Source organism: Tasmannia lanceolata, unplaced genomic scaffold, assembly GCF_043159265.1.
Source record: "Tasmannia lanceolata isolate RefF3 unplaced genomic scaffold, GAP_Taslan_0.1 ptg000002l, whole genome shotgun sequence".
NCBI classification, from domain to species: domain Eukaryota; kingdom Viridiplantae; phylum Streptophyta; class Magnoliopsida; order Canellales; family Winteraceae; genus Tasmannia; species Tasmannia lanceolata.
In genome coordinates this window covers 19240846-19267672 of record NW_027518679.1, presented here as the reverse complement: position 1 = coordinate 19267672, position 26827 = coordinate 19240846, and the positions used below count along the sequence as shown (strand labels likewise).

The 26827-nt window shown below is 42.8% G+C and overlaps 1 protein-coding gene across 1 annotated transcript; it reads left to right on the top strand.

Annotated features, from left to right (window-relative positions):
* Positions 1–15345: 15345 nt before the first annotated feature.
* Positions 15346–17763, top strand: LOC143888976 (uncharacterized). Its single transcript, XM_077393355.1, has 3 exons — positions 15346–16788; positions 16874–17632; positions 17755–17763. Exons 1-3 carry the CDS (start codon positions 15346–15348, stop codon positions 17761–17763), a joined length of 2211 nt encoding a protein of 736 aa, XP_077249470.1.
* Positions 17764–26827: the final 9064 nt, after the last annotated feature.

Here is a 26827-nt window from a genome sequence, read left to right as displayed (position 1 = left end):
CTTTTTTCGAGCACGAGATCGAGGGTGTTCCAGAGGAGCTCAGAATTTCCCTGTTCGTCATAGTTCGCGGTGCGGAAGCTGGGGAGGCCAATTTCCAGCGGAATGACCGCTTCGGCCCCGAAGGTTAAGCTAAAAGGGGATTCTCCCGTCGCGGTCCGCGGCGTCGTTCGATAGGCCCAGAGGACGCTAGGTAGTGCTTCTACCCAGTCTTTCCCGGTTTCTCCTAATCGCTTCTTGAGGCTCTGAAGCAAGATCCTGTTAGTTACCTCTACCTGCCCATTGGCCTGGGTGTGCTACGGAGGCGAAACGGTGTTCGATGCTTAGGTTATCGCAGAATTTGCCAAATTCGGCGCTTGCGAACTGGGGACCGTTGTCCGTTACAAGTGTCTTTGGAATGCCGAAGCGGCAAACCACGTTGTGGTAGAAGAACTTCTCTGTTGCTTTCGAATTGGGTTTTGCCACAGCTTTGACCTCGACCCATTTGGTGAAGTAGTCGACGGCGACGTACAGCATGGTATGCCCCCCCGGGGGCTTTCGGGAAGGGTCCGAGTAGACCATGCCCCACATGGCGAAAGGCAGGGGTCCTGCTATCGCGGTGTATGGTGTGGCCGGTTGGTGGGGGGTGGTTGCGTACCTTTGGCATGGGCTGCATTTTTTGACGAACTCCTTGGCGTCCCTGAGGATCGTAGACCAGAATTAACCGTGCCTTACGATTTTCTGAGCCAGGGTCTTGCCGCCCCCGTGGTCTCCGCAGATCCCTTCATGTACTTCTCGTAGCGCGTAGTCTGATTCGGAGGGCACCAGGCACCGGAGGTACGGCCATGTGTATGACCGTTTGTAGAGCCTGGGCCCATGGACCACGTAGTGGGCGGCTCTTGCAGTTAGGCGCCGGGCTTCCAGCTTGTCTGCGGGTAGTATACCATCTTTCAGGTATCGCATGATGGGGTCCATCCAGTTTGGTCCAGGTGGGATTTCCAAGACTTGTACCTCGTCGATGCTGGGGTGGGGCAGTATTTCTGTGAGCACGATGCCGAAGTCATGGGTCTCTTCGACGGCCATTCTTGATAATGCATCTGCTCGGTTGTTCATGTCCCGTGGTACTTGGAGGATCTCTACCTCTCCCATTCCCTGCAGCTTTTCTTTTACCTTCTGGAAGTATCTCTTCATTCTGAGGCCCTTGGCTTCGTATACGCCGTTCACTTGGTTGACGACAAGCTGGGAGTCGCTATGGACTTTTAACTTTCCTGCGCCGAGCTCTGCGGCTATACTTAGTCCTGCCAGCAAGGCTTCGTATTCAGCCTCGTTGTTGGAGGCTTTGAAATCTAATCTGAGGGCGTATTCCAGTGTGAATCCTTCTGGGCCGTGGAGGACCACTCCCGCCCCATGCCCTTTTTTGCCTGCTGAGCCGTCAACGTGCAGGGTCCAATGAACCTCGTCGCTTTGTTCCGCTGAGTCTGGCGCCACGTTTTTGCGAGCCGTCTGTTTGGTGGGGCCGTCGCCATTTTCCATTGTCGTTGGTTCCTCGGCCAGGGCCGTTGATTCTACTATAAAGTCAGAGAGGGCCTGGGATTTAATGGCTGGCCTCGGGCGGACTTGTATGTCAAACTCTCCCAACTCGACGGCCCAACTGACCATCCTACCCGAGGTCTCTGGTTTCTGAAGAATTTTCCTCAGGGGTTGGTCGGTCAGAAGCACAATGGGGTGGGCCTGGAAGTAGGGGCGGAGCTTTCGAGCGGCGCTGACGACGGCGAGGGCGAATTTCTCTATGTTTAGGTACCGGATTTCTGCACCGTGGAGAGTCTTGCTCACGTAGTACACCGGGTGTTCATTTTTGTCGCTTTGTTTGGCCAACACCGCACTCACTGCCGTGGGGCTGACGGCCAGGTATAAAAATAGCTCTTCCCCCGGCTCGGGTTTGGCGAGTACGGGCGGTGTCTGAAGGTATTGCTTCAAGGAGTCGAAGGCCTCTTGGCAGGCCGGGGTCCATTCGAACTCCTGTATGTTTTTTAATTGTTTGAAGAATGGTTGGCATTTTTCTGCCGATTTGGGCATGAATCGGCCGAGGGCCGTGATTCGACCTGCGAGCCTCTGTACTTCTACCGCTGTTGCCGGGGGTTCCATGTCTAGGATGGCTTGGATCTTTTTGGGGTTGGCCTCGATCCCTCTCTGGCTGACCATGAACCCCAAGAATTTTCCGGAAGTTACCCCGAAGGCGCATTTCACGGGGTTGAGCTTCATTCGGGCTCGTCGTAGGGTGCTGAAAGTTTCCTGAAGGTCGGAGATGTGTTTGGAGGCTTCCAGACTTTTTACTAGCATATCGTCGACATACACCTCTACGTTTCTTCCGATTTGTGCTTGGAACAGCTTATTTACGAGCCGCTGGTAGGTGGCGCCCGCGTTTTTTAAACCGAAGGGCATAACAGTATAGCAGTAGACGCCCTGATCGGTGATAAACGCTGTTTTTGGGATGTCTGGCTCGTGCATTTTGACCTAATTGTAGCCTGAGAACGCATCCAAGAAGGTGAGAAGTTCGTGCCCGGATGTGGCGTCGATGAGTTGGTCTATGCGCGGTAGGGGGTAGGGGTCCTTTGGGCAGGCCCTGTTTAGGTCTGTGAAGTCTATACAGGCCCGCCAGCCTCCGCTAGCTTTCTTGACCATGACGACGTTTGACAGCCACTCGGGGTACCGGATTTCTTTGATTAACCCGGCTTGTAGTAGTTTTTCCACTTCGGCCTTTATGTGAGTTTGACGCTCTAGCGCGAAGTTCCTTTTTTTTCTGCTGGACGGGTTTAAGGGCTGGGTTCACGTTTAACTTGTGAACGACCAGTTCCTTGGGTATCCCGGGCATGTCCTTAGCGGACCATGCGAACATGTCTTTGTTTGTTCTGAGGAAGTCGATCATTTGGTCTCGCAGGGGGCCTTTTAGCAGGGAGCTGATCCGGACTTGTCTCTCCGGCTGATCTTTGGCTAGGGGGATGGAGTCTAGCTCCTCGGCGGGCTCTCCTCTGATTGTGCGGGCCCGCTGCCGGGGATCTTCACTACCGATCGTGAAATTTTCGGCCGGGGCGTTGGTTCCTCTCAGGCTTGCGGCATAGCACTGGCGTGCTATCATTTGCTGTCCCCGGACCTCCCCTACCTCGGTCGGAGTGGGGAATTTCATCTTGAGGTGGGGGGTGGAGACTACTGCTCCCAAATCTCTTAGAGCAGGGCGTCCAATGATGGCCCTGTAAGTGAATGGTATATCTACGACCAGGAAGGTGGTCAGGATGGGTTTTTGGAGGGGGTATGTCCCGAAGGTTACGGGTAAGTTGATCTTGCCGTCGACCCGTGCGGACCCACCGGAGAACCTGTAGATAGAGTATTCCGCGGGTCCCAGCCTTTCTTTACCCAGTTTCATTTCTTCGAAAGTTTCGAGGTGTAGCACGTTGACGGAGCTCCCTGTGTCCACCAGGATTTTTCCTATATCGAAGTTGGCGACGACCAGTCTGATGACCAGTGCGTCATCGTGCGGGACTTGTAGCTCGTCGAGGTCTTCATTGGAAAAAGTGATGATCTGGTCTTGTAGGGGTGGATCCGCGCGAGCTTTCGTCAGGACTCCTGAGATATTGATTTAGGTGCCCTTCTTCGGCCAACTTTTCCAGTTGGAGGTGGAGGTGGAAGCAATGGTCAGTTTCGTGGCCGTGGTCCCCGTGGAATTCGCAGAATTTTCGGGCGGACCTCTTCTTTGGGTCTGTGGCCATTCTCTTGGGTGGGGTCAGGAGACCCTGATCCCTGATGGCTAGTAGAACGTGGGAGAGGGGGAACTTTAGCGGGGCGGTTCCCAGTCTCTCGAAGACGGGGACGGGGTTTTTGCCCGCCTGCCTCTCGTCGGCACGTGGCCTTATGGCCCTTCGGCCGTTGTTTTTCCTTTCATCGGGGCCGGGCTGATTCTGTTCTCGAGCGCAGGCTTCTTCTGCTCGTACGAACTTATCAGCCTTGGATTCAAGTTCCTGTAGGTCCCGTGGTGGCTTGAGGGTGAGGTGCAGCTTGAGATTCGGATCGGTGGTGGCATGCTTTAGTGTGGCGACCACTATTTGGACGTCCATGTTAGAAAGTTGGGCTAATTCGGCGTTGAATTTCAATATGAAGTCGCTTAGGGTCTCGTTTCTTCCTTGCCGGAGGGCTAAGAGGGCATCCGCTGGATCATGGCGGAGGCGGTTGTTGGCGCTGAACTTCCTCCCAAATTCGTGGAAGGATGCGATGGAGTCGGGCTCCAATCTCATGTACCAGTCGTTGGCGGTTTTTCTTAGTAGGGACGCGAAGGCTCTGCACATGAATCCGTCCGACGCGCCTCGGAGCGTCATTACCCTTTTGAAGGTTTGGAGGAACTCGAGGGGGTATGTGCTTCCATCGTACAGACCGAAGCGGGAGAGGTCTATGCTTGCTTCTGCTGGGGTTTTTAAGACCTCCGAGGTGAATGGGGATGCCGTCTCCCTTTCCCACTCATCGAGGATGCTGTGGGCGTAGGGTTTTTTCATTTCTAGTTTTACCTCCCGGATCTATCTTTGTAGGTCAGCTATCGGGTCCACGCCGGGCGGTTGTGCTGAGGTTGCCACTTCTTCCACCCGAGTTAGGGGGAGCGTGGCTGTTCGTAGCCTGCCTCCCGCTGTCTTGCTGGTATCCCCTAGTTGCGGGGGGCAGAGGGCTATTTGATGATGGGGACGGCGTCCGGCGAGTCGGTGCTCGCTTTCGCCGGGGATGGCATTCCTCTGGTTGTTCCTCGTTGCCTTCGCCATAGGCCTCTGTCTGGTCCTGCGTTGTTGGGGGCCTCTCCGGGGCCGGAGGAGGCAGGCGTTGGAGTAGTTCTCGGCGAAGTTCGTTGAACATCTCCATGGTGGGGACCATCTGCGGCGTGCTAGAGGAGGGTTGGTGTCGGCCCGAGGGCGGTGAGTTGGGTTCTTGGGAGGTTGAGGTGCTGGTTTGTGCGCGTTGAGCCTGGCTTTGGGTCATTACTCCTATTTCTTGCTGTTGGGTGTGGTTTCTCATCGCCATAAGGCGTTCAGTACTCGACGAGCCCCACGGATGGCGCCAATATGATGGCGTCTGAATCCGGGTCTGCGATCGCGCGGTCGGTAGAGGGCCTCCGCGGGGTCTGCAATCACAAACAAAGGGGGTCAGGGGGTCCGGGGTGGGTCCCGGACGACCACTTCGACACCCAAGTCAGATCCTTCGACCAATCAATATAAAGAACAGCGAGAGGGGGAAGGGAGTTTCGATCGGGGTTACCAGGGCCAGTGCGCGGGCTGTTTTCTGGGTGTGTGAGTGAGTGGGTCGGAGGGGACTAGCAGGAAGAATAGGATCGAGTTCCTAGCCTCCTCTGTTGTTGCCTCGCCTCTTTTTTCGGTGTTGTGGAGTGGGGAATCGGTCTCTCCCAGAAGGCCAACCTCCCTCCCCTTTTAAAGGGAGGTGTGCGGCTCTTTCATTATTATGGAGGGAAAACCTTCCTTTGCAGGATTGGGCCGTCCCTCTATCTTGCCGGCGCGCGTGAATTTGGCGGCCATTTCCTTCCATAGTTTGTGATGATGAGGCCTGGGCGGCGAGAGGGCGACACGTGTCATGAATGTGTGGTCTTTGCTGTTTTCCAACGCCATTCTTCATGATGGTTGGACTCTGCTCGTGCATGGATGACACGTGGCGATATCTGGGAGTGTAGCCGTATTTGTGCCCCATCAACGTCCAGGAACACATAACCCCGCCCATAGTTACCAGATTGGGAAAAGATTCGTGTAATGAAACGTGAAATGGAAACGTGAAAAAAATTAAAGGGGAAATAAGTAACAGGAAATGATAGAAAACTACATGTGAAACGCATTGGGAAACGTCTTGGGATACGCAAGGAAAACTTTTGAAAAAGTTTGGAAAACGCAAGTGAAATCTAGCGGGAAGGGGGAGAGAGAGAGAGAGAGAGAGAGAGAGTTAGGGACTTAGGATTTGTTCTTTTAAGTTTTAATTTAAACTTGTAAGGGCTAGAAAACATTTTCCTTGAAACCCTTTTTTCTAAAAGTTATTCTAGGAAACCCATTTCTAAGACCAGATGTGCTTAAAAAATCCACGGAAATGCGTTTCCTCGACGTTTCACATATGTTTCCCCTACTTTTACAAGTGTTTCCTAGACGTTTCACATGTGTTTCCCCAACGTTTCACATGTGTTTCGCCAATTTTTTAGTTGTACCATACCCGTTTCGGAAATGCATTCCCCACTCCCTGGAAACGTTTCCTGCAACAATGACTCCGCCTATAAAAGGGAACCCTCCACGTCCGAGGCTTTTTGCCTCTAAAACTCTTCTAAGGGCTTTTTCCAGCCTCCAAGGCTTCCCCTTAGAACCTCTCCCTGATGACCATTTGTAGACACCCCATTTTGACCGTCCCCTAAATCTTTCTTGTTTGTGAAAAACCCCATCAAATCAATGAGTTAGGGTCCCAAATTTCACCCCAAGCTAGCTTAGGGTCCTACCAAGGTCCCCGTAAAATTTCATCAAAATCCGAGCACGTTTGCCTAGCAAACGAGCTGAGTGAGGACCGTAGTGTAAACTGGAAAAGGGGGGTGGATTATCTTGGACGGTGTCGATCCGAATCCGACTAAGACACGCAATTTCACCCGTCAATCACAAATCCGCGCGCTCATCACAAATTCGCGCGCTTTATCAAAATTGGAGTGCCATTATCAAATGCTCATTTTCCCCTATAAATAGCCACTTAATATCTCATTTAAAAAAAAAAAAAAAATTCGCAGAGATAGAGAGAGAAAACAGATCTCGTTTTCTCAAACCCATATTTTCCGATCAAAGCTTCTCTTCCCCGATCTTCTTCTCCGATCGAGTTCCGTCCAAGATCCGGCCAAGTCTCTGATCATCTTGCCCTCCATCCTTTAGTTCTACAATTTTTTTTTTCTTTCTTCTTTGTGCACTGTTCCAAAATCCTAAAGCAAATCTCAAATCCTCTAGATCTGAAATCCTAAACCTTCGTATTCTTCTTTTCCTGATCATCTTCTCCGGCTGATCCGGCAAGGCTCCGGTCATATTCCGATCCGATTCCGCCTTCTTCTCCGAACAGATCTGGTCGGATTCTGACCTAACTCTGGTTCTGTAGCTCCGGTTAACCTCTTATTATTTGTTTTCCCTGTGTTTCTTTCTTGTATTAGCCTTTGATAACCTTTGATCATCATCAATTTGTAGAATCATGGCTTAAGATCTTAGATCCAAGCTACGAAACTTAAGATCTTATCTTTTTCTTTTCGATCTGTTCTTTCTAAAAGCTTTTGGACTTTCTGATGAATTTTTGAGAAGTAAAGAAGAAGAATAGAGCATTCTATTGATTTATGAAGGCAGCAAGGATCTTCATTACCGGTTTGAAAATAGAAGAAGAAGCAGACTTGAGCAGCTTTAAGCATATAGAAGAAAGTATTACAAGTAGAGAAGCTCTTTTCAGGTAAGTTCTTATTTATTTCTTTTATTCATTTTAGTTTTGTATTGAATCTCTGATTAATTACACGTTGAGTCGCTGATTTACAAAACCTCGCAAGAATTTATTATGTTCTGTTGATAAATTGAAGTTTCGTGTGGATCCTTTCGCTTGTTATCTATTGGATCTGATTCTGAGATAATTTTAATTGGTGTTCTGTTAGGTTTGAGGTTTGTGATGATTATTTGGTTCATAATTTAGTAGATCTCTTCCATAAATTAGTACATCATTTAGGTTATCATTTGTCTCAGTGTAAAAATTTATTTTTGAAGAAAAATAATGTATAATACTTTCATCAACCTGGTTGATCTATTTGATTTTCTGTATTTATGTGGTTTTAGAACAATGATGAAGTAAGGTGTTATAGTTTATTAAACAAATTTATTCAGCTCTGTGACTTTGAAAGATTCATATATGGAGTAGTTTCTCTAGTCTATGTTTGAGATTTTTTTTAGGATAATCTAATAAGAGTGATTACAATTTCTTTGTTGATTGTCTTATGATGCTATAAATTTTGTTTCTAGACTAATCTTGGATTTCATCAAGTGCATATCCTATATCAGAGCAAGTTTATGTTAAAAATCTCTGTTTCAATTCCAATTCCTTGGTGTTTACCTAAAAAAAAACTAATTAATTAATTCTTTTTTTTTACTTTCTTGTGTTTTTAATAAGAGGTTTCACAGGCATTTATGTCATAATATACAAATTTATCTCCTTTTATTATTCTTTTTTTCATCCTTGATAATTTGATCAACACTCTTGCTGGAACATTTTATTGAACTATGGTTGAGTGGTTATCATGTTTGAGGAATTTATAGATGAGTAATTGATATGTTCTATTATATGGATTGTGTCATGGCTGGGTGTTTTCTGGATTGAAATATTTAATTTGTGGTTGGGTAGTTATCACGTTTAGACAGGTGAATGAAGATATTTTGATCATGGTTGGGTTACTGTTACGTTAGGATATATATTTCATCCTTCAAATTGCTTTATAGATTTCTATGAACAATAACTACAATTTGACAAATCATTTAATGGATGTTTGAAGAAAAATGATATGGAATAGTCGGTCACTAACTTTCAAATCCAGTCCTGGCGTGTTTTAAAAATACTCATATTGGAATTTCATTAAAGATAGTTCATTAAGCTATTATTTTTAGTCCTTAGTTAGTTGTATGTATGCTTTAAATGATTAAAAAAAAATTTTAAAGAGAGAATTCATCTGTTTAGTTAGTCATTTTTCATTCTATATGGATTTTCCATATTTTAGTTGTTCATATAAAAGAAATATGATCTGTATGAGCCTTATATTTCTCAGATGCATTTTGATTAATTTAATGCTTCTCTAGTGCATTTTCTCTTAGGCGTGGAGTTATTTTTTTAGAAGAACGATCATTAGATTTATGCTTTATTTTTTTTTTATATACATGGATTCTGAGTATGAACCCGAATTACCTGAACACGTGTTCATCCCCTTTAACTTCTAACTTGTTAAGATTCAAGCTTTATGCATATATATTCAAAGGGATATATTCTTATGTTCTTTAATTATAGGTTCTAAAGGAAAAATATTTTGAGGAACACTTTTCCTTATCCGTGGAAATTTTGAAGTCATGTTTGAAATGTTTTGAATTATATGTTTATGAAAACATAGTAGGTATATTTAATCTATTAGACATAGCATAACTGTAGTGTGAATAGGTCATATGAAAGTTGTAGTTGGAGCATTGACTTAGAGATTGTCTAAATTTGATCGTCATGAATTTGGGGTTTGAGTAAAATTATATGATTATAGCGGCTGCCCTTACAAGTTTCCACTCTACAATTACCATTTGTGTTTGATTAAAAGTATGTAACTGTTGACCATTATTGCACAATGGCTGTCTAACAGGTTGTATGTTCTGTAGTTATGATTCTAGTTCAATTAAAAGCACATAATTGCTGTCCATTATTGTGTATAACTGCTGCCCATTGGTTTGGTTCACAAGCACATAGTTGCTATCCATTGTTGTTCAATGCTTGCTGTCCAATATTTCGTATAACTGCTGCCCATTGGTTTGGTTCACAAGCACATAGTTGCTGTCCATTGTTGTTCACTGCTTGCTGTCCATTATTTCATATAATTGCTGCCCATTGGTTTGGTTCACAAGCACATAGTTGCTGTCCATTGTTGTTCACTGCTTGTTGTCCATTATTGTGTATAACTGTTGCCCATTGGTTTGGTTCACAAGCACATAGTTGCTGTCCATTGTTGTTCACTGCTTGCTGTTCGTTATTTCATATAATTGATGCCCATTATTTCAGTTCAAAAGCACATAACTGCTGTCTATAGTTGCGCATGATTGTTGTCCATTATTGCATATAGTAGCTACCCATTATTACCTAGTTATTGTTCACAGTCTCTACACTTCGTAATAGTGATTTTGTATCCGTCTAAAAAATATTTGACTCATAATATAGAGCATCAATACTTTAGTTCCAAGAATTATTTAGCAGCTCAATTCCTTCATTCAGACATACCCAAGGTGGGGAAGAAAGGGATAAGCAAGCATATACATTAGAATAAGAGAAGATGGGGTTTGAAGGAGCTAGAAAAGAGTTGAAATGTGAATTAGATAAGGCTGTATCTATTGATGAGATTTGGAAAAGGGCGATGAAGGCGTTGGCTCAAGCCCATCCTATAGGAGGCTTACCCAGTCTTAGTAGTAATCCCCCTCTCATTTAGAAGACTAGTCAAGTCTTTTAGACATGTTTAGACATCCTTTAAATCCCTATCCATTCATCGCAGGGGTGATGAAGGATGATGAAGGCGTTAGCCCAAGCCCATCATTAGGGGACTTGCTCAGTCCAAGTAGCACTCCCCTCTTCTATTCAAAAGACTTGCCCAAGTCTTTTAGATGTATATCCCTTAAGACCTAAGGTTCCCCTAATTCATTGCAAGGGCAATGAAAGAGATATCTTGAGCCCACCCTTTAGGAAGACAAGCTATGTCTCCGCAGAGAAGTCATACTCTTTAAGATACATGCTTTGTCTCATTAGTGAGTCACACGTAGGAGGCTTGCTTAGCCCCATCATTAGAAACTCCCTTTTTAGTTGAAGACCAACTTGGTCTGGTAGTTGTCCTAATCCTTTTTATCGTTGCAAGGGCAATGATAAGGTTATTTGGAGTCCACCTCTGTGTCTAGTAGACTTGCGTAGTCTCGGTGGCATCCTTATTTGTCCTCTCTTCTATAGGAGACAGGCCATGTCTCATAAGCATCAGCTGTCATTTTTTCTTTTAGGAGACTAACCTAGTCTCATTAGCACTCCCCTCTTAGGGTTGTGCACTAGGAGTCAGTCCTTTCGTATTGAGTCAGTCTTTAGCTAGAGAGTCTGTCTTTAGTTAGAGAGTCAATCTTTCATGAGTCTATCCTATCATCATAGGCGTTAAGGTTCTGTCCAACCTCTCGTCAAGTCATATGATTTTATTCAGTTCCTTGCAAGGTATAGGATGTTGTCCAACCCTTGCAGAGCTGTGATTCTGTTCTTTTCCCCCGCAAAGCATAGGATGTTGTCCAACCTTTGCGGGATATTCAGGAGTTTGTCCTACCCTTACGATGATATGATGCTGTCCTCATGTGTCAAAAACTCAAAAACATTCAGAAATTTCAAAAACATCAAAAACATCTGAAAATCCAAAACATCTAAAAAATTCTTGAGCCATTAAGAGAGTAGTTAGGAAAGTCTGTTCCGAACTATGTTGGCTTGATCCTCTTCCACGAGGTACGTAGTGCAGCTTGGGATTCACATCCCAAGTCCAGCCAAACCTTTCAAAATAAACATTTTAAACCTTCAAAAAAATATAAAAATTCTTCAAAATCTTTTCAAAAAGATCTTCCCTGAGAGTTAGGAGCATGTCCTAGATTTTTGTGGTGTTTTAGAGTTAGGAGTTTGTCCTGATTTGTATTGATATGGTGTGTCCTGTCGTGTGAGTGTCCCTAGAGTTAGGAGGCCTCGAGTTGATTGGTTAGACATTTAGTCGAACTAATGGCTAGACTAGGAAGCATAGAGTCAGCCCATGGTTTTCTTTAGGATGCACGGCCTAGTTACACATAGGATGTAGGGCTCACCTGCATTAGCTTAAGGCTAATCAACTTGCATTAGTTAGGGCATATAGAGAGTCCTAAAAATTACAATTCACATGAACTTAAGCAATCATACAAAAAGCTTTAAAAATCGGTCGAGTCTAGTGGATTGAGTCTAGGATAGCGGTTCTAGATGGTTAGGCATCGTAGTTAGAATAGGTCATCGAACTACGTTGACTCCGATTCTTCCCGAGGCCGGGATACGTAGAGCAGCTGGGTTGGACGGCCATCTTGGTCCGAGTCAAGTCCTGCATTAGAGTTTTAGGATTCATCTTGTCCAGTCATATATAGAGTTAACTTGTGTTGCATGTTTTGCATGTTTTTCTTACTTTCATGTACAGATCCTATACCTTTAGCTGTAGCATGCATGTGTTTGCACACCAGAATTTAAACACCAATTAGGTATGACACTCATAACCTAGCTATTCTTAGGCGGTACTTATTTCATATTCTTTTATGTGTGCTTATTAATCATCTCCGAGACATGCATGATTAGATAGACGTCTTCTCGGAGATATATGTTCCCATTTCACATGACTTTCGCCCAAAACTCTTCAAAATCAATAATAAATGGCATAAGAGACCAGGTGGTTGCACTTGGGCGGACGAGGTGCTCTTCGGACCTTCCAAATTCGTAACCAGGCACGAACCTTCTTTTTATATCTCTGGTTATCCGTTGCAACAGAGCATAGTATGGGATCCATGGCCCACTTCCTTGGAGGGCGACTCTTCTTTGTTTAAGGTACGCCTCGAATCTGGGCTAGTCCCCGAATCGAGAGGTATCTCACCTTTTATCGCCACTCATACTGTGAGGGGCACTTCTTTCGAGCGTTCCTTGGTAGAGCTCTCCATTCACGTGGATGATCTTGAGACTCGTGTGGGGGCTCGTCCCCCGCCTCTCTCGGATCGGGGTCTATAGACTGACAACTCTGCTGGGGAATTCTTTCGAGATATTGCCTAACTCTGTTAACATGCCATTTGTTACTAACTTTGAAGAATTTTGGGCTAAAATGATTTTAAATGGGAATTTAATCGCTTAGAATCCAGGGGCACCAAATAGGTGTTTAAAACAAGGGATTCACACACTGCACAACATACATCATTTTGTTTTTTATTTATTTTTATTGATTTTATTATTATTGGCTCCACGGGATAGATACAATGCGTGCCACATGGGATGTCATTACCCTGTTGGTGCTGTTGTATTTGTTTCCAAGCTATGCGCCAGTGCTGTAGTCGTAAACACTCGGTGTACTTGTGTTTACAGCAGCCGGTGAGCAATGAAGCATACTGTATATAACACTCGGTGTACTTGTGTTATATACTTAAAGTATGGATCATATGCATAGTGCCCTATATATTGAGTCCGGAGCTATACTTTCATTTTACATATATTATGTACATGGATATATTTGTTGATTTAGTAAAACCCAATTAGGATCTGCATGTGCTTATACATATATTGCATTCATATAAGGATGAACATGTATTACTTATACATGTGGAGCTTAGATATAGGAGCCTTGCCCTATCCATAGATTATTGTAGCTCACCTTATGTGGCTACAATGCAGTCCTAGTGCACTCACATGTTTGTCTTGAGTCAAGTGTCTTGACTTTGCGGGATTATATTTAGGGCTGGTGCCCCTGGTTAGGATATACACGTATATATCTATATATTGATTATCAGATTAGGGCCTACTCTTTAGTGAGGTTTCCTTGTCTAAACTAATCAGTCATATCAGTCCGTTCTTCAGATCTAAACCCGACCAGTGGCTTTTACTTACCCCTCTCATGGTCGTGGCCTATCTTTTGATCTATTCATTGAGATTTGTGTCCATATACCTCTTGATTATAAGATCATGACCTACTTTCTAGTAGCGATTCCTGGCTTGAATCAATCCGTCGTGTATATTCATCTCTTAGATCTAAACCTGGCTAGTGGCTTCTACTTGTCACACTCAAAGCTATGGTTTATTCCTTGACTCAGTGATGATAAATTTTGCCCGGTATTATCCTTCAAGTTCAAGCTTCATTCATCCATTCTTTTGTTGTAGATTCATATTGTATATGTATTACTCAAATTGTTGTTTATTTTGTCTTAGATATGGTCGATAGCTTGTCTGCTGCCTCTATGACCATAGTCTATCATTATTGATCTTCTTGATCGTACATTTTATCGTCCATCTTCCAGATTTAGATCCGGTCTATGATCTACTTTTGTCATTTTATGACCGTGGTCTCTTCCCTGAGTTTCTAATCATCTTTGATCATCAATGGAACATTCGGTGTCGCCAATTGTATCCTCCTTGTGATTAATTGCTAAGTTTATCCTTATTCTTTGTTTATTCCAAGTTATTATCCATTCCCTAATTATCCCATCCTATTCTTTGTGTTTAGGTTAAATTATGGCGAATAATGTGTTGAAAGGCTGGATAAGCGAGACTATTAGGGCTCTTCCGCGAGAATCTTTGGAAAGGAGTATGGCTGATCGGTTCATCTGTACCTTCAATCATTTGAGTGTATCTGATATAAATTGGAAATTTCTCCAAGCAGCCGCTGGATTTTGGGATCCTAATCTTCATGTTTTTCGATTTGGATCCTTCGAGCTTTGTCCTATGTTCGAGGATTGGTGTGCTTTATTATAGCTCCCAACAGAGGGACTTTGGATCCGATCTTCAAATATAGATTCCTTTCATTCTCTTTTTTGCAAGTTATTCAAAAATCAAACCGTTGATGCTCTTCCATGCTTAACGGATATGTGTATGCAAGTTCAAAATCTCATTACACTTTTTTCCGAAAACGTCGATCCTACTAACTCCCGTTTTCAGAGTTGTCGACGCAATGCTTTGATTTTTAGTGTCTTTGCGCGATATGTCATTTGGAAAAACCCTCGTGTTGCTCCGTTAACCTTGTTAATCGTGGTAGACCAAATTAACGAAGGGAGGAATCCAATCCCCACCATGTTAGCAGAGACCTTCTTGGGACTAGATCTTATTGCTTCCCAAGAAATCAAAGACAATTTCTGTGGGTGTGTCAAGTTGTTGTATGTCTGGCTTGGTGAAAAACTTCAAATTCTTCAGCGACAAAACCAAAATCCGTATACCCTGAAGAATTTCCGTACATGGAAACCAATGGCTAATCAACCTCCTCCACCTCCTATGATGAAAAGACCGGCAGTGTTCGCTGTTGAGGATGACTTTGAGGATGAGCAGTATGCAGAAGAAAATTGTCACCCTCATCTGGAGAGAGCTGATAAGGGAAAAGCGATAACAGACAAAATGGATAGGCTGGCCCAAGAGATGGAAAACATAAAATTCCAAGGCCCGAAAAAGTTGAACATGGCAGATTTTATGATTTATCCAGGAGTCACACTGCCTCCGAGATTCAAAGTGCCAGACATGGATAAATACGATGGGACAGGGTGTCCTAGAAGTCATTTGATGTCTGTTCTTCTGCTCCTGCAACAGCATGGTCTATCTCCAGAGCAGGTTGCTCTCTTGTTTCCCCGATCCCTGATCGGAGTGGCTAAGAAATGGTTCTTGAGCCTGAAGTCTGAAGAGATCCGAACCCTAGAGGATATCACCCATAGGTTCGTCGAACAATTCTCCATGGAGGAGGGGATCGACGTAACCAAGTGAGATCTCAAAGCATTGAAACAAGGCCATAATGAAACCTTCACTTCCTTCATTCGCAGATGGAGAAGGAAAGCTGCACAGATGACTCATCGTCTGTCAGATGATGAACAAATCAAAATCGTGGTGAAGAATCTGTCGCCGCAATACTATCATCACATGGCCATCCAGTACTTTCTTGATTTCAATCACCTCATCAAGACGGGAACCCAAATAGAAGATGCATTGTCTAAGGGTTTGAGATCGAGAGTTCCTTCTGATTCAAGAGAAGGAAAAGGACCAATGGTAGCACCTAAGGAGGTTCACAATGTGAACACTGCCCCACCGGCAAGGAGGGTAAATTTTGGTGAATGTCGCCCAGAGAGGAAAGAGCCAAGACGATTCAATCCTTTGCCATATTCCCTTTCAGTGGCATTGAAGAAGCTGTTGAGGGATAAGAAGATTAAGTTGCTAGAGCCTAGAGAGCTTCCGAATCCTCTCCCAAGGTATTGGAGGAAGGATTATTACTACGAATATCATCAGAGTGTCGGACATCTGACTGATAGATGCATGGCCTTGAATCATAAGATCCAAGACATGATTGAGGCAAAGAAAATTGCCATTGAGGCTCCTAATGTCACTCGCAATCCTTTGCCAACGCATGCCACCCCTCCACCAAATGTTTATGCGATCCTTACAGAAGAAATCATTTTGGACCACTCTCGTATTTGTGCTGTCATCTCTGAGGAGCCGTATGTTCTGAGATGGGAAGAGGGAGACAGTGATACAGAAAATGAGAAGCCTTATGTACTATCTGCTCGAGATGGGGGATCTGCAGAATCTGCCGAATGTTCATATGTCCTCAAATATGAAGAAGAAGAAAGCAACGAAGAAGTCCCCTATGTTTTAAGGCTAGAGGATGAAGACTTATCACTTCTGGATGATCAATGTGATGAGCTCCGCCATGTTACACGTGGTGGACGAGTCTTTAAACCGGCAGAGCTGAGGGTTGAAAATCCTGCCGAAGTAGCAAGAGCTACAGAGAACCAAAAGCAAAAACAGAGTTTAGATGAAGAAGAGGACAATTTGCTGAAGCAGCTGAAAAAGACGCAAGCTAATGTGTCCATATGGGGTCTACTACTGGCATTGCCAATGCATAGGCAGGTAGAACTCCGTGAGTTGAATGCGTCTCAAGTGTCAGTTGAAATCACTCCTGACGAGCTGGTCAGTTTAGTGGCCGTGACAAGAGCTTCCCGGGATCTGTCTTTTACTGACGAGGACCTCCCTCCAGAAGGAAGAGACCATGTTCGCCCTCTCCGGATCACCATAATCTGCAACAAAAAGAGAGTGCTGGAAGTCTTAATAGATAATGGGTCAGCTTTGAACGTTTGCCCGTTAAGTACTGCCACTACTCTAGGGTTTGGACCAGAAGATTTCATACCATCTGAGCAGGGTATATTGGCGTACGACGGCACTAGAAGAGATGTGATTGGGATATTGGCGACGGAAATCGAGATTGGAGGAGAGACTTTTGAAGTCGAATTCCAAGTGCTTGATATCAAAACCTCCTTCTTTCATCCTGGGCCGACCTTGGCTGGATAAGATCGGAGTTATTCCGTCAACGTTACATTAGAAACTGAAGTTCATCCGGAATAATAGAGTGATTACAGTGCGAGGGGATCCAGAACCTGAAGTTGGGCAGATAACCGCTGAATCAGTTGTTGAAAATGCCAAGGATGTCAGTATGACAGGTGTCTCACTAGAGGTCTCTACTATTACTATGGAGGAGGCCATGAACGAAGAGATCATGTTTCTAACAAGCACCAATGTTCATGTCGCAAGGATGATGCGACAATTTGGTTATATCCCGGGAGCTGACCTGGGAAGAAATCTGCAAGGCCTGACTGAGTGGCCAATAATGAAGGCGATGAATGGATTATTCGGGTTAGGGTATCAGCCTACTCGAAAGGAAGTCCAAGAAATGAAATCATATATGTTGAAATGGGCTGACTGCCGCTGCAGAGGCTTAGAATTTCCTATGGGGTCGTTCAGCATGGTCATGAATAGCAGATTCAGAAAGGAAGGGGCTGATTGTCCGTTTTTTGGTTTCTCAGAGCCCCGGTATGATGAGACTGGGAAAAAGCTGCCAGGTCTAGATATTTTCTTTACAGATGAATTGCCGGAGAACTTTTTCTTTGAGCAAATTGCAGAGACAGCTGAATCCGAGAAGCAAGACTCAGATTGGGTTGAGAACTTTGAATCAGAGCTCCTAGACTCCTTGTTCCGAGTTGAGGCACCAGTCACTGCGATGATTGGAGGAGACGCACCCTTCATTAACTCAAGAAATTCCATCACCCCAGCTGAGGGACCTTTGGATAACTGGACTTCACAGGTTATACCCCAAGTAGTCTTTCAGTATAGTCCAGTCCCTTCAAAAGAGTCAATCATTTCAAAATTTGTGTCACTTTCTGAGTTCGTCCCAGAGTTTGTCATTTCTAACTTTTTTTTATGCAGGTACTGTAGAGGTCGGTTCTACTCATGGAGTGAGTGACGAGTCTGTCCTTGGTGGCGTCAAATCCGAGTCTGAGGACGTCCCCATTGATGTTTCGTCTGTACATATTTCCCATTGTGTCGATACTAATGTCGACTTATCTTTTCATTCTGTTTTAGAGTCTGTAACGCCTGATGTGGGCGAATCATCTGATGTAATCATTGATTCTGATGAAATAAAAGACTCTTTTGCTTATATTCCTGTACTTGTCTCTTCTGCTGATTCTGCTTCTAAATCTGATCAAGTAACTAATAATGATAATCAAGACTCCCCCTCTAATGAGGAAGTCGTCGACACTCCACTTGAAATCAAACATATGATTCAACAAGAGGAGAGTCGCCGAGCTAAACCACTTGAAGAGAAAATTGAAATCGTAAATATAGGTGATGAATCCTTAATTCGGGAAATACGAATTGGCAAAATTTTATCTCCTGAGGAGCGTGAAGAATTAATCACCTTGCTAAAAGAGTTTAAGAAGGTTTTTGCTTGGTCTTACGATGACATGCCAGGATTGAGTGAGGACATTGTCCAACACAGATTACCTCTAATCCCTGGGATCAAACCGAAGAAGCAAAAACTCTGGAAACTTAAAACCGAATGGGAGTTGAAAGTTCATGATGAGGTTAAGAAACTACTCGAAGTGAAATTCATTGAAGTAGTTGAATACCCCGAATGGCTTGCAAATATTGTACCAGTACCCAAGAAGGACGGGAAAGTCAGGATGTGTGTCGATTTCAGAGATCTGAACAAGGCAGGTCCAAAAGATGATTTTCCGCTTCCGAACATTGATCTCCTGGTTGACAATACAGCTGGTCATGCACTCTTATCCTTTATGGATGGATTCTCAGGGTACAACCAAATCAAAATGGCGCCTGAAGACATGATGAAGACGGCATTTATTACTCAGTGGGGGACATATTGCTACAGAGTTATGCCGTTTGGACCCAAGAATGCTGGTGCCACCTATCAGAGGGCTGCGACTACTCATCTTCATGACATGATTCATAAGGAGGTCGAGGTCTATGTAGATGACATGATTGTCAAAGGAAAGACTTGATCAGAGCACACAGTTGCCTTAAGAAAATTCTTTGAGCGAATCCGAAAGTTTCAACTTCGCTTGAACCCAAATAAATGTGTATTTGGGGTCACATCAGGAAAGTTGCTCGGATTCATGGTTAGCGAAAGAAGAATCGAAGTGGATCCTCAGAAGATCAAGGCAAACCAAGAAATGCAACCACCAAAGACGGAAAGGCAGATCCGTGGATTCCTTGGTAAGGTACAATACTTGAGGAGATTCATATCTCATTTAACTATGACGTGTGAACCCATCTTCAAGTTATTGAAAAAGAATTCTTCTAAGAAATGGAATGATGAATGTCAAGAAGCATTTGAAAAAGTCAAGCAGTGCTTGTCCTTGCCTCCTGTCTTATCCCCTGTCATTCCAGGTCAACCGCTGCTGTTGTACTTATCTATCACGGATATAGCAATGGGTTGTATGCTTGCTCAGCAGGATGGAGGGTCTAAGAAGGAAAAGCCCATTTACTACATCAGCAAGAAAATGCTAGAATATGAAATCAAGTATACCATCTTGGAGAAGACTTGTCTAGCATTAGTTTGGGCGACTCAAAGACTTAGACATTACCTGCTATCGAATAAGATACTTCTGCTCTCACGGATTGATCCGTTGAAGTATTTGTTCGAGAAACCCGCTCTTACAGGAAGAACAGATAGATGGTTGCTATTGTTGTCTGAGTTTGACATCACTTATGTCACTCAAAAATCAATTAAGAGGCGGGTAATCGCTGAGCAGTTGGCTGATGCTCCTGTTAAGGAGAATGCTATTCTGAAGGCTGATTTTCCTGATGAAGAGATCATGGACATTGAAGAAGAGACTCCGAGTTCCAAGTGGCTTATGTACTTTGACGGAGCTGTCAATAATCATGGTCAAGGAATAGGGGCAGTTTTGGTATCTCCAAAGAAGGAGTACATTCCGATATCCATCAAGTTGCAATTTGAATGCACCAACAATATGGCAGAATATGGAGCATTCATCGCAGGACTTGAGGCAGCTTTGGCTTTGCAAATTCAAGACATCGATGTATTCGGAGATTCAATCCTGATCATTTGTCAAATAAATGGGGATTGGAAAACAAAAGAGCCGAGGTTAATCTCATATCACACTTATCTTGCATCTCTGGTCGAGAAGTTCAGGAATGTCACCTTTACTCATCTGTCAAGAACAAGGAATCATTTTGCTGATGCTTTAGCCACTTTGGTGTCAATGTTAGACATTTTTGCGACGATGGAGGTTCAACCTTTAGCTGTGAGGTTGCAATGGGCTCCCGCACATGTGAATGCCATAGAGATATCTGCTAGATGTCCGGACGGAAAGCCGTGGTACACAGACATTAGAAATTTCATTTCAGGCAAGGGGCATCCGCCTGAGGCTTCCAGCAAAGAGAGAAAAACTCTTCAGAGGTTCGCTGCCAACTTCATCATCTGTGGTGAAGAATTGTGCAGAAGGTCGTTTGATGGGATACAGCTTATGTGTGTTGATGAAGATCAGGCTGCAGAGCTCATAGAGCAAACACATGAAGGTGTTTGTGGTCCTCACATGAACGGTAAAATGCTGTCAAGGAAAATCCTAAGACTTGGATTCTATTGGCCCACAATGGAAGCAAACTGCTTCGCATTCGTGAAGAAATGTCATAAATGCCAAGTCTATGCGAACCTTATTCATGTGCCTCCGTCAGAGCTGCATTCTATGACCTCACATGGCCATTCTTAATATGGGGGATTGATATCATTGGCAAAGTTTATCCAAAGTCGTCAAGTGGACAGGAGTACATTCTAGTAGCCATCGATTACTTCACCAAGTGGATAGAAGCTACTTCGTATGCTTCCATAACTTCCAATACAGTTGCAAAGTTCATCCGTGCGAATATCATTTGCAGATATGGAGTACCTCATGAACTGATTTCTGACAATGGATCTCATTTCAAGAAAGAGGTAGTGCACCTCTGCGAAGAGTTCAAAATCAAGCATCATAAGTCATCTCCTTACAGACCGCAGACCAACGGGGCTGTAGAGGTAGCTAATAAGAACATCAAGGTCATAATCAGTAAGATGACCGAGACTTATAAGGACTGGTCGAACAAGCTTCCTTTTGCTTTATGGGCTTACAGGACATTGATCCGGTCTTCTACAGGTGTAACTCCGTACTCTCTAGTGTATGGAATGGAAGCAGTCCTCCCTGTTGAACTGAGAATCCCGTCCTTAAGAATTATGATGGAAGCGAATCTGCCAGAGTCTGAGTGGGCCAGAGCCAGACATCAAGAATTGCAAATGATCGATGAAAGAGGCTGAGAGCCTTATATCACATCCAAGGGTATCAGAGAACAAATCGAGCGGGCTTTCAATAAGAAAGTCAAGGTCAGAGATTTGAAGCCACGAGATCTTGTCCTGAAATCCTACAAGGCACCAATATTTGATCCCAGAGGAAAGTTCAGACCAAACTGGTCTGGTCCTTACATTGTTGATGAAGTCCTGCCTGGAAAAGCCGTTAGACTCCTCAATGAAAACGGAGAAAAATTAACAGAACCTACAAACCTGGACCAACTAAAGAAGTACTATGCTTAGATACACCACGAGGCCGTCCTTGGTCGATCAGAGCTTAAAAGCCAACAACCTCAAAGTCAAAAACCATTTGTAAACCCTTTGAGCCTAGAAAAAAAGAGAAAAACTTCTTTCTTTGGTAAATTCAAACCAGGGCGTCATAAAAGATGTTGAACCTGAACTACGTCATGACCTGATCCCTCTCTACAGGGTACGTAAGTAGCCTGATCAATTCAGGTTCGGTCAAATCCTTCAAATCCATAAAAAAAAAAAAATTCTCGAAACCCAAAAAGAGCGAACTACGCGGACCTGATTCCCATTTCCTTGGGGATATGTAGGCAGTCTGGAGGGCCAGATTCGGTCAAAATACATGAAAACTTACCAAAGATTAACCTGTTTGAACCCAAGCTTACCCAAAAGTCCTTCTGGTGTATTTAGGCCTAGGTTTGTAGAGAAACAGAAAGAAAAAGAAAAAATGATGGAGTCTTAGACCCGCTAGATTGAAAACCCGTAAGGGCGGTCTAGGCAAAAGTTAGGGTCATTCACCCGCTAAGTTGAAAACCCGAAAGGGCGGCTTAGGCAAAAATTAGGGTGCTGAGCCTGCTGGATGGAAAATCTGCAAGGGCAGACAGTCCAGGCAAAAATTAAGGCATGCGGTCCGCCGAATCGAAAACCAGAAAAAGGCGATTTGGTCATGGCAGTGACTTCATAAAGGACAAAACCTCTGTAAGCCAGCAAGACTTTCATTTCTTCGGTGGCACTACTCTAAAGTCTGAGTGAGCGCCAGCGGAAATTCTTCTGACACTTTATAAGCTAAGGAGGTTAAGACTAAGCAATCAAAAGGGATAATAACCATGATGGAAATACTGGAAAGAGGAATAAAACACCTTTAAATACGGTTTTCAAAAGATTCCAAGAGTGGTAGACTATACAATCTTAAAATACTTATCAGACTAAGAAGCAGATTCAGTCTCTCTTCAAGTCTAAGTCATTGTGTCCATCAAAGTCATCGTTTGTTGATAGTCAAAGTCTTTTCTCTGTCAAGTTAAAGTCTAGCCTCAGTTTTGTGTGGGGAAGCCTGTGTAGTCCATTATCCCTTCTAAAAGCTGGGGTAGCAAGAAGCAAGAAGGGAAAGGCGAAAAATGATGAAGTTGTGTCTCCTCAAAGGTGATACGCAGTGGAATGAAGTTCAGAGGATGGTAGATTCTCAAGTCCATATGGCAGGCTTTCAAACCTATATGAAATGGCAGAGATCATCGGAAATGAAAGGCGGTTGTCGGGCAGATACAGTCTGTTGTAAACCTGAAAGCTTTGTAACCTCAAATATCCAAGAAATGAAAGCATTTTTAACCATTTCCCTGTGTTTTGCTCTCTTATGAATTTGTCATGGAAGTAAAAAATACTAGGGGCATCTTTTATGCCCTGAGCAATCAGGTCATAAAAGAGCAATGATAATTGAGAAGGCTATTCTTAACAAATAAAGATAAGAGGAGCTTGAACACAGTCTTTGAATTCAACTCCTCAGTCAATTTCCTTTGAGAGTCTGTCTCAACAATCCTTTGAGGGTTTGTCTCACCATTCCGCTGAGAATATTTCTCATCATTTCATTGAGAGCTTGCCTCATTATCCCCACCGGAGTTTCTGCTCGCAAGCGAAGTTTGTAATCAAATCGAGTATTCGAGCCTAACCATTTTCTCCCTGTGAGCATCCACCCTGAGTGAAAATACCATTTTCTCCCTGAGAGCATCCACCCCGAGTGAAAATACCATATTCTCCCTGAGAGCATCCACCCCGAGTGAAAATACCATTTTCACCCTGAGAGCATCCACCCCGAGTGAAAATACCATATTCTCCCTGAGAGCATCCACCCCGAGTGAAAATACCAAAATTTCTCCTTGAGAGCGTCCACCCCGAGTGAAAATACCAAAATTTCTCCCTGAGAGCGTCCACCCCGAGTGAAAATACCAAATTTTCTCCCTGGGAGTATTCACCCCGAGTGAAGAAACCGAATTATCCCAGAAAACATTAGCACTAAGCGTAGAACCCAAATTCTTCCTGAAAGCATTCGCTCCAAGCGTAGAACCCAAATTCTTCCTGAAAGCATTCCCTCAAAGCGTAAAATCAATTTGTCCATTTGAAAAGCATTCGCTCCAAGCGTAGAAACCAATTTCTCCTAAGAGTTTTCGTCCTGAACGTAAAATCAAGCTTCTTCTTGAGAACATTCGCCCCGAGCGTAGAAAGAATCAAAATCTCTCTGAGAGCATCTCTGAGAGTGCCAAGCAAACAACCAAAAACCCATTCCATTCAAGACCCCTGAGGCATCACTTCTTTCCAACAATTCAATCTTTCCAAAATCACTTTCCTAATTCTTTTTTCTCTTCAATCCATCTTGGGCCAGTCAAAATGTGTTGTCAGTTCAGCTTTGGCATTCGCGCGACAAGTACGCTCTGCCAAAGAGGGGCATCTGTAGACACCCCATTTTGACCGTGCCCTAAATCTTTCTTGTTTGTGCAAAACCCCATCAAATCAATGAGTTAGGGTCCCAAATTTCATGCCAAGCTAGCTTAGGGTCCTACCAAGGTCCCCGTAAAATTTCATCAAAATCCGAGCACGTTTGCCTAGCAAACGAGCCGAGTGAGGATCGTAGTGTAAACTGGAAAAGGGGGTGGATTATCTTGGACGGTGTCGATCGGAATCCGAATAAGACACGCAATTTCGCCCGTCAATCACAAATCCGCACGCTCATCACAAATTCGCGCGCTTTATCAAAATTGGAGTGCCATTATCAAATGCTCATTTTCCCCTATATATAGTCACTTAATATCTCATTTAAAAAAACAGATAAAAATTCGCAGAGATAAAGAGAGAAAACAGATCTCGTTTTCTCAAACCTATATTTTCCGATCAAAGCTTCTCTTCCCCGATCTTCTTCTCCGATCGAGTTCCGTCCAAGATCCGGCCAAGTCTCTGATCATCTTGCCCTGCATCCTTTAGTTCTACATTTTTTTTTCTTTCTTTCTTCTTTGTGCACTGTTCCAAAATCCTAAAGCAAATCTCTAATCCTCTAGATCTGAAATCCTAAACCTTCGTATTCTTCTTTTCCTGATCATCTTCTCCGGCTGATCCGGCAAGGCTCCGGCCTTATTCCGATCCGATTCCGCCTTCTCCTCCGAACAGATCTGGTCGGATTCTTACCTAACTCTGGTTCTGTAGCTCCGGTTAACCTTTTATTATTTGTTTTTCATGTGTTTCTTTCTTGTATTAGCCTTTGATAACCTTTGATCATCATCAATTTCTAGAATCATGGCTTAAGATCTTAGATCCAAGCTTCGAAACTTAAGGATCTTATCTTTTTCTTTTCGATATGTTCTTTCTAAAAGCTTTTGGACTTTCTGATGAATTTTTGAGAAGTAAAGAAGAAGAATAGAGCATTCTATTGATTTATGAAGGCAGCAAGGATCTTCATTACCGGTTTGAAAATAGAAGAAGAAGCAAACTTGAGCAGCTTTAAGCATATAGAAGAAAGTATTACAAGTAGAGAAGCTCTTTTCAGGTAAGTTCTTATTTATTTCTTTTATTCATTTTAGTTTTGTATTGAATCTGTGATTAATTACATGTTGAGTCGCTGATTTACAAAACCTCGCAAGAATTTATTATGTTCTGTTGATAAATTGAAGTTTCGTGTGGATCCTTTCGCTTGTTATCTATTGGATCTGATTTTGAGATAATTTGAATTGGTGTTCTGTTAGGTTTGAGGTTTGTGATGATTATTTGGTTCATAATTAGTAGATCTCTTCCATAAATTAGTACATCATTTAGGTTATCATTTGTCTCAGTGTAAAAATTTATTTTCATCAACGTGGTTGATCTATTTGATTTTATGTATTTATGTGGTTTTAGAACAATGATGAAGTAAGGTGTTATAGTTTCTTAAAGAAATTTACTCAGCTCTGTGACTTTGAAAGATTCATATATGGAGCAGTTTCTCTAGTCTATGTTTGAGATTTTTTTAGGATAATCTAATAAGAGTGATTACAATTTCTTTGTTGATTGTCTTATGATGCTATGAATTTTGTTTCTAGACTAATCTTGGATTTCATCAAGTGCATATCCTATATCAGAGCAAGTTTATGTTAAAAATCTCTGTTTCAAATCCAATTCCTTGGTGTTTACCCAAAAAATTAATTAATTAATTAATTCTTTTTTTTTTAGTTTCTTGTGTTTTTAATAAGAGGTTTCACAGGCATTTATGTCATAATATACAAATTTATCTCCTTTTATTATTCTTTTTTTCATCCTTGATAATTTGATCAACACTATTGCTGGAACATTTTATTGAACTATGGTTGAGTGGTTATCATGTCTGAGGAATTTATAGATGAGTAATTGATATGTTCTATTATATGGATTGTGTCATGGCTGGGTGTTTTCTGGATTGAAATATTTAATTTGTGGTTGGGTAGTTATCACGTTTAGACAGGTGAATGAAGATATTTTGATCATAGTTGGGTTACTGTTACGTTAGGATATATATTTCATCCTTCAAATTGCTTTATAGATTTCTATGAACAATAACTACAATTTGACAAATCATTTAATGGATGTTTGAAGAAAAATGATATGGAATAGTCGGTCACTAACTTTCAAATCCAGTCCTGGCGTGTTTTAAAAATACTCATATTGGAATTTCATTAAAGATAGTTCATTAATCTATTATTTTTAGTCCTTAGTTAGTTGTATGTATGCTTTAAATGATTAAAAAAAATTTTAAAGAGAGAATTCATCTGTTTAGTTAGTCATTTTTCATTCTATCTGGATTTTCCATATTAGAGTTGTTCATATAAAAGAAATATGATCGGTATGAGGCTTATCTTCCTCAGATGCATTTTGATTAATTTAATGCTTCTCTAGTGCATTTTCTCTTAGGCGTGGGGTTATTTTTTTAGAAGAACGATCATTAGATTTATACTTTATTTTTTTTATATACATGGATTCTGAGTATGAACCCGAATTACCTGAACACGTGTTCATCCCCTTTAACTTCTAACTTGTTAAGATTCAAGCTTTATGCATATATATTCAAAGGGATATATTCTTATGTTCTTTAATTATAGGTTCTAAAGGAAAAATATTTTGAGGAACACTTTTCCTTATCCGTGAAAATTTTGAAGTCATGTTTGAAATGTTTTGAATTATATGTTTATGAAAACATAGTAGGTATATTTAATCTATTAGACATAGCATATCTGTAGTGAAAATAGGTCATATGAAAGTTGTAGTTGGAGCATTGACTTAGAGATTGTCTAAATTTGATCGTCATGAATTTGGGGTTTGAGTAAAATTATATGATTATAGCTGCTGCCCTTACAAGTTTCCACTCTACAGTTACCATTTGTGTTTGATTAAAAGTACGTAACTGTT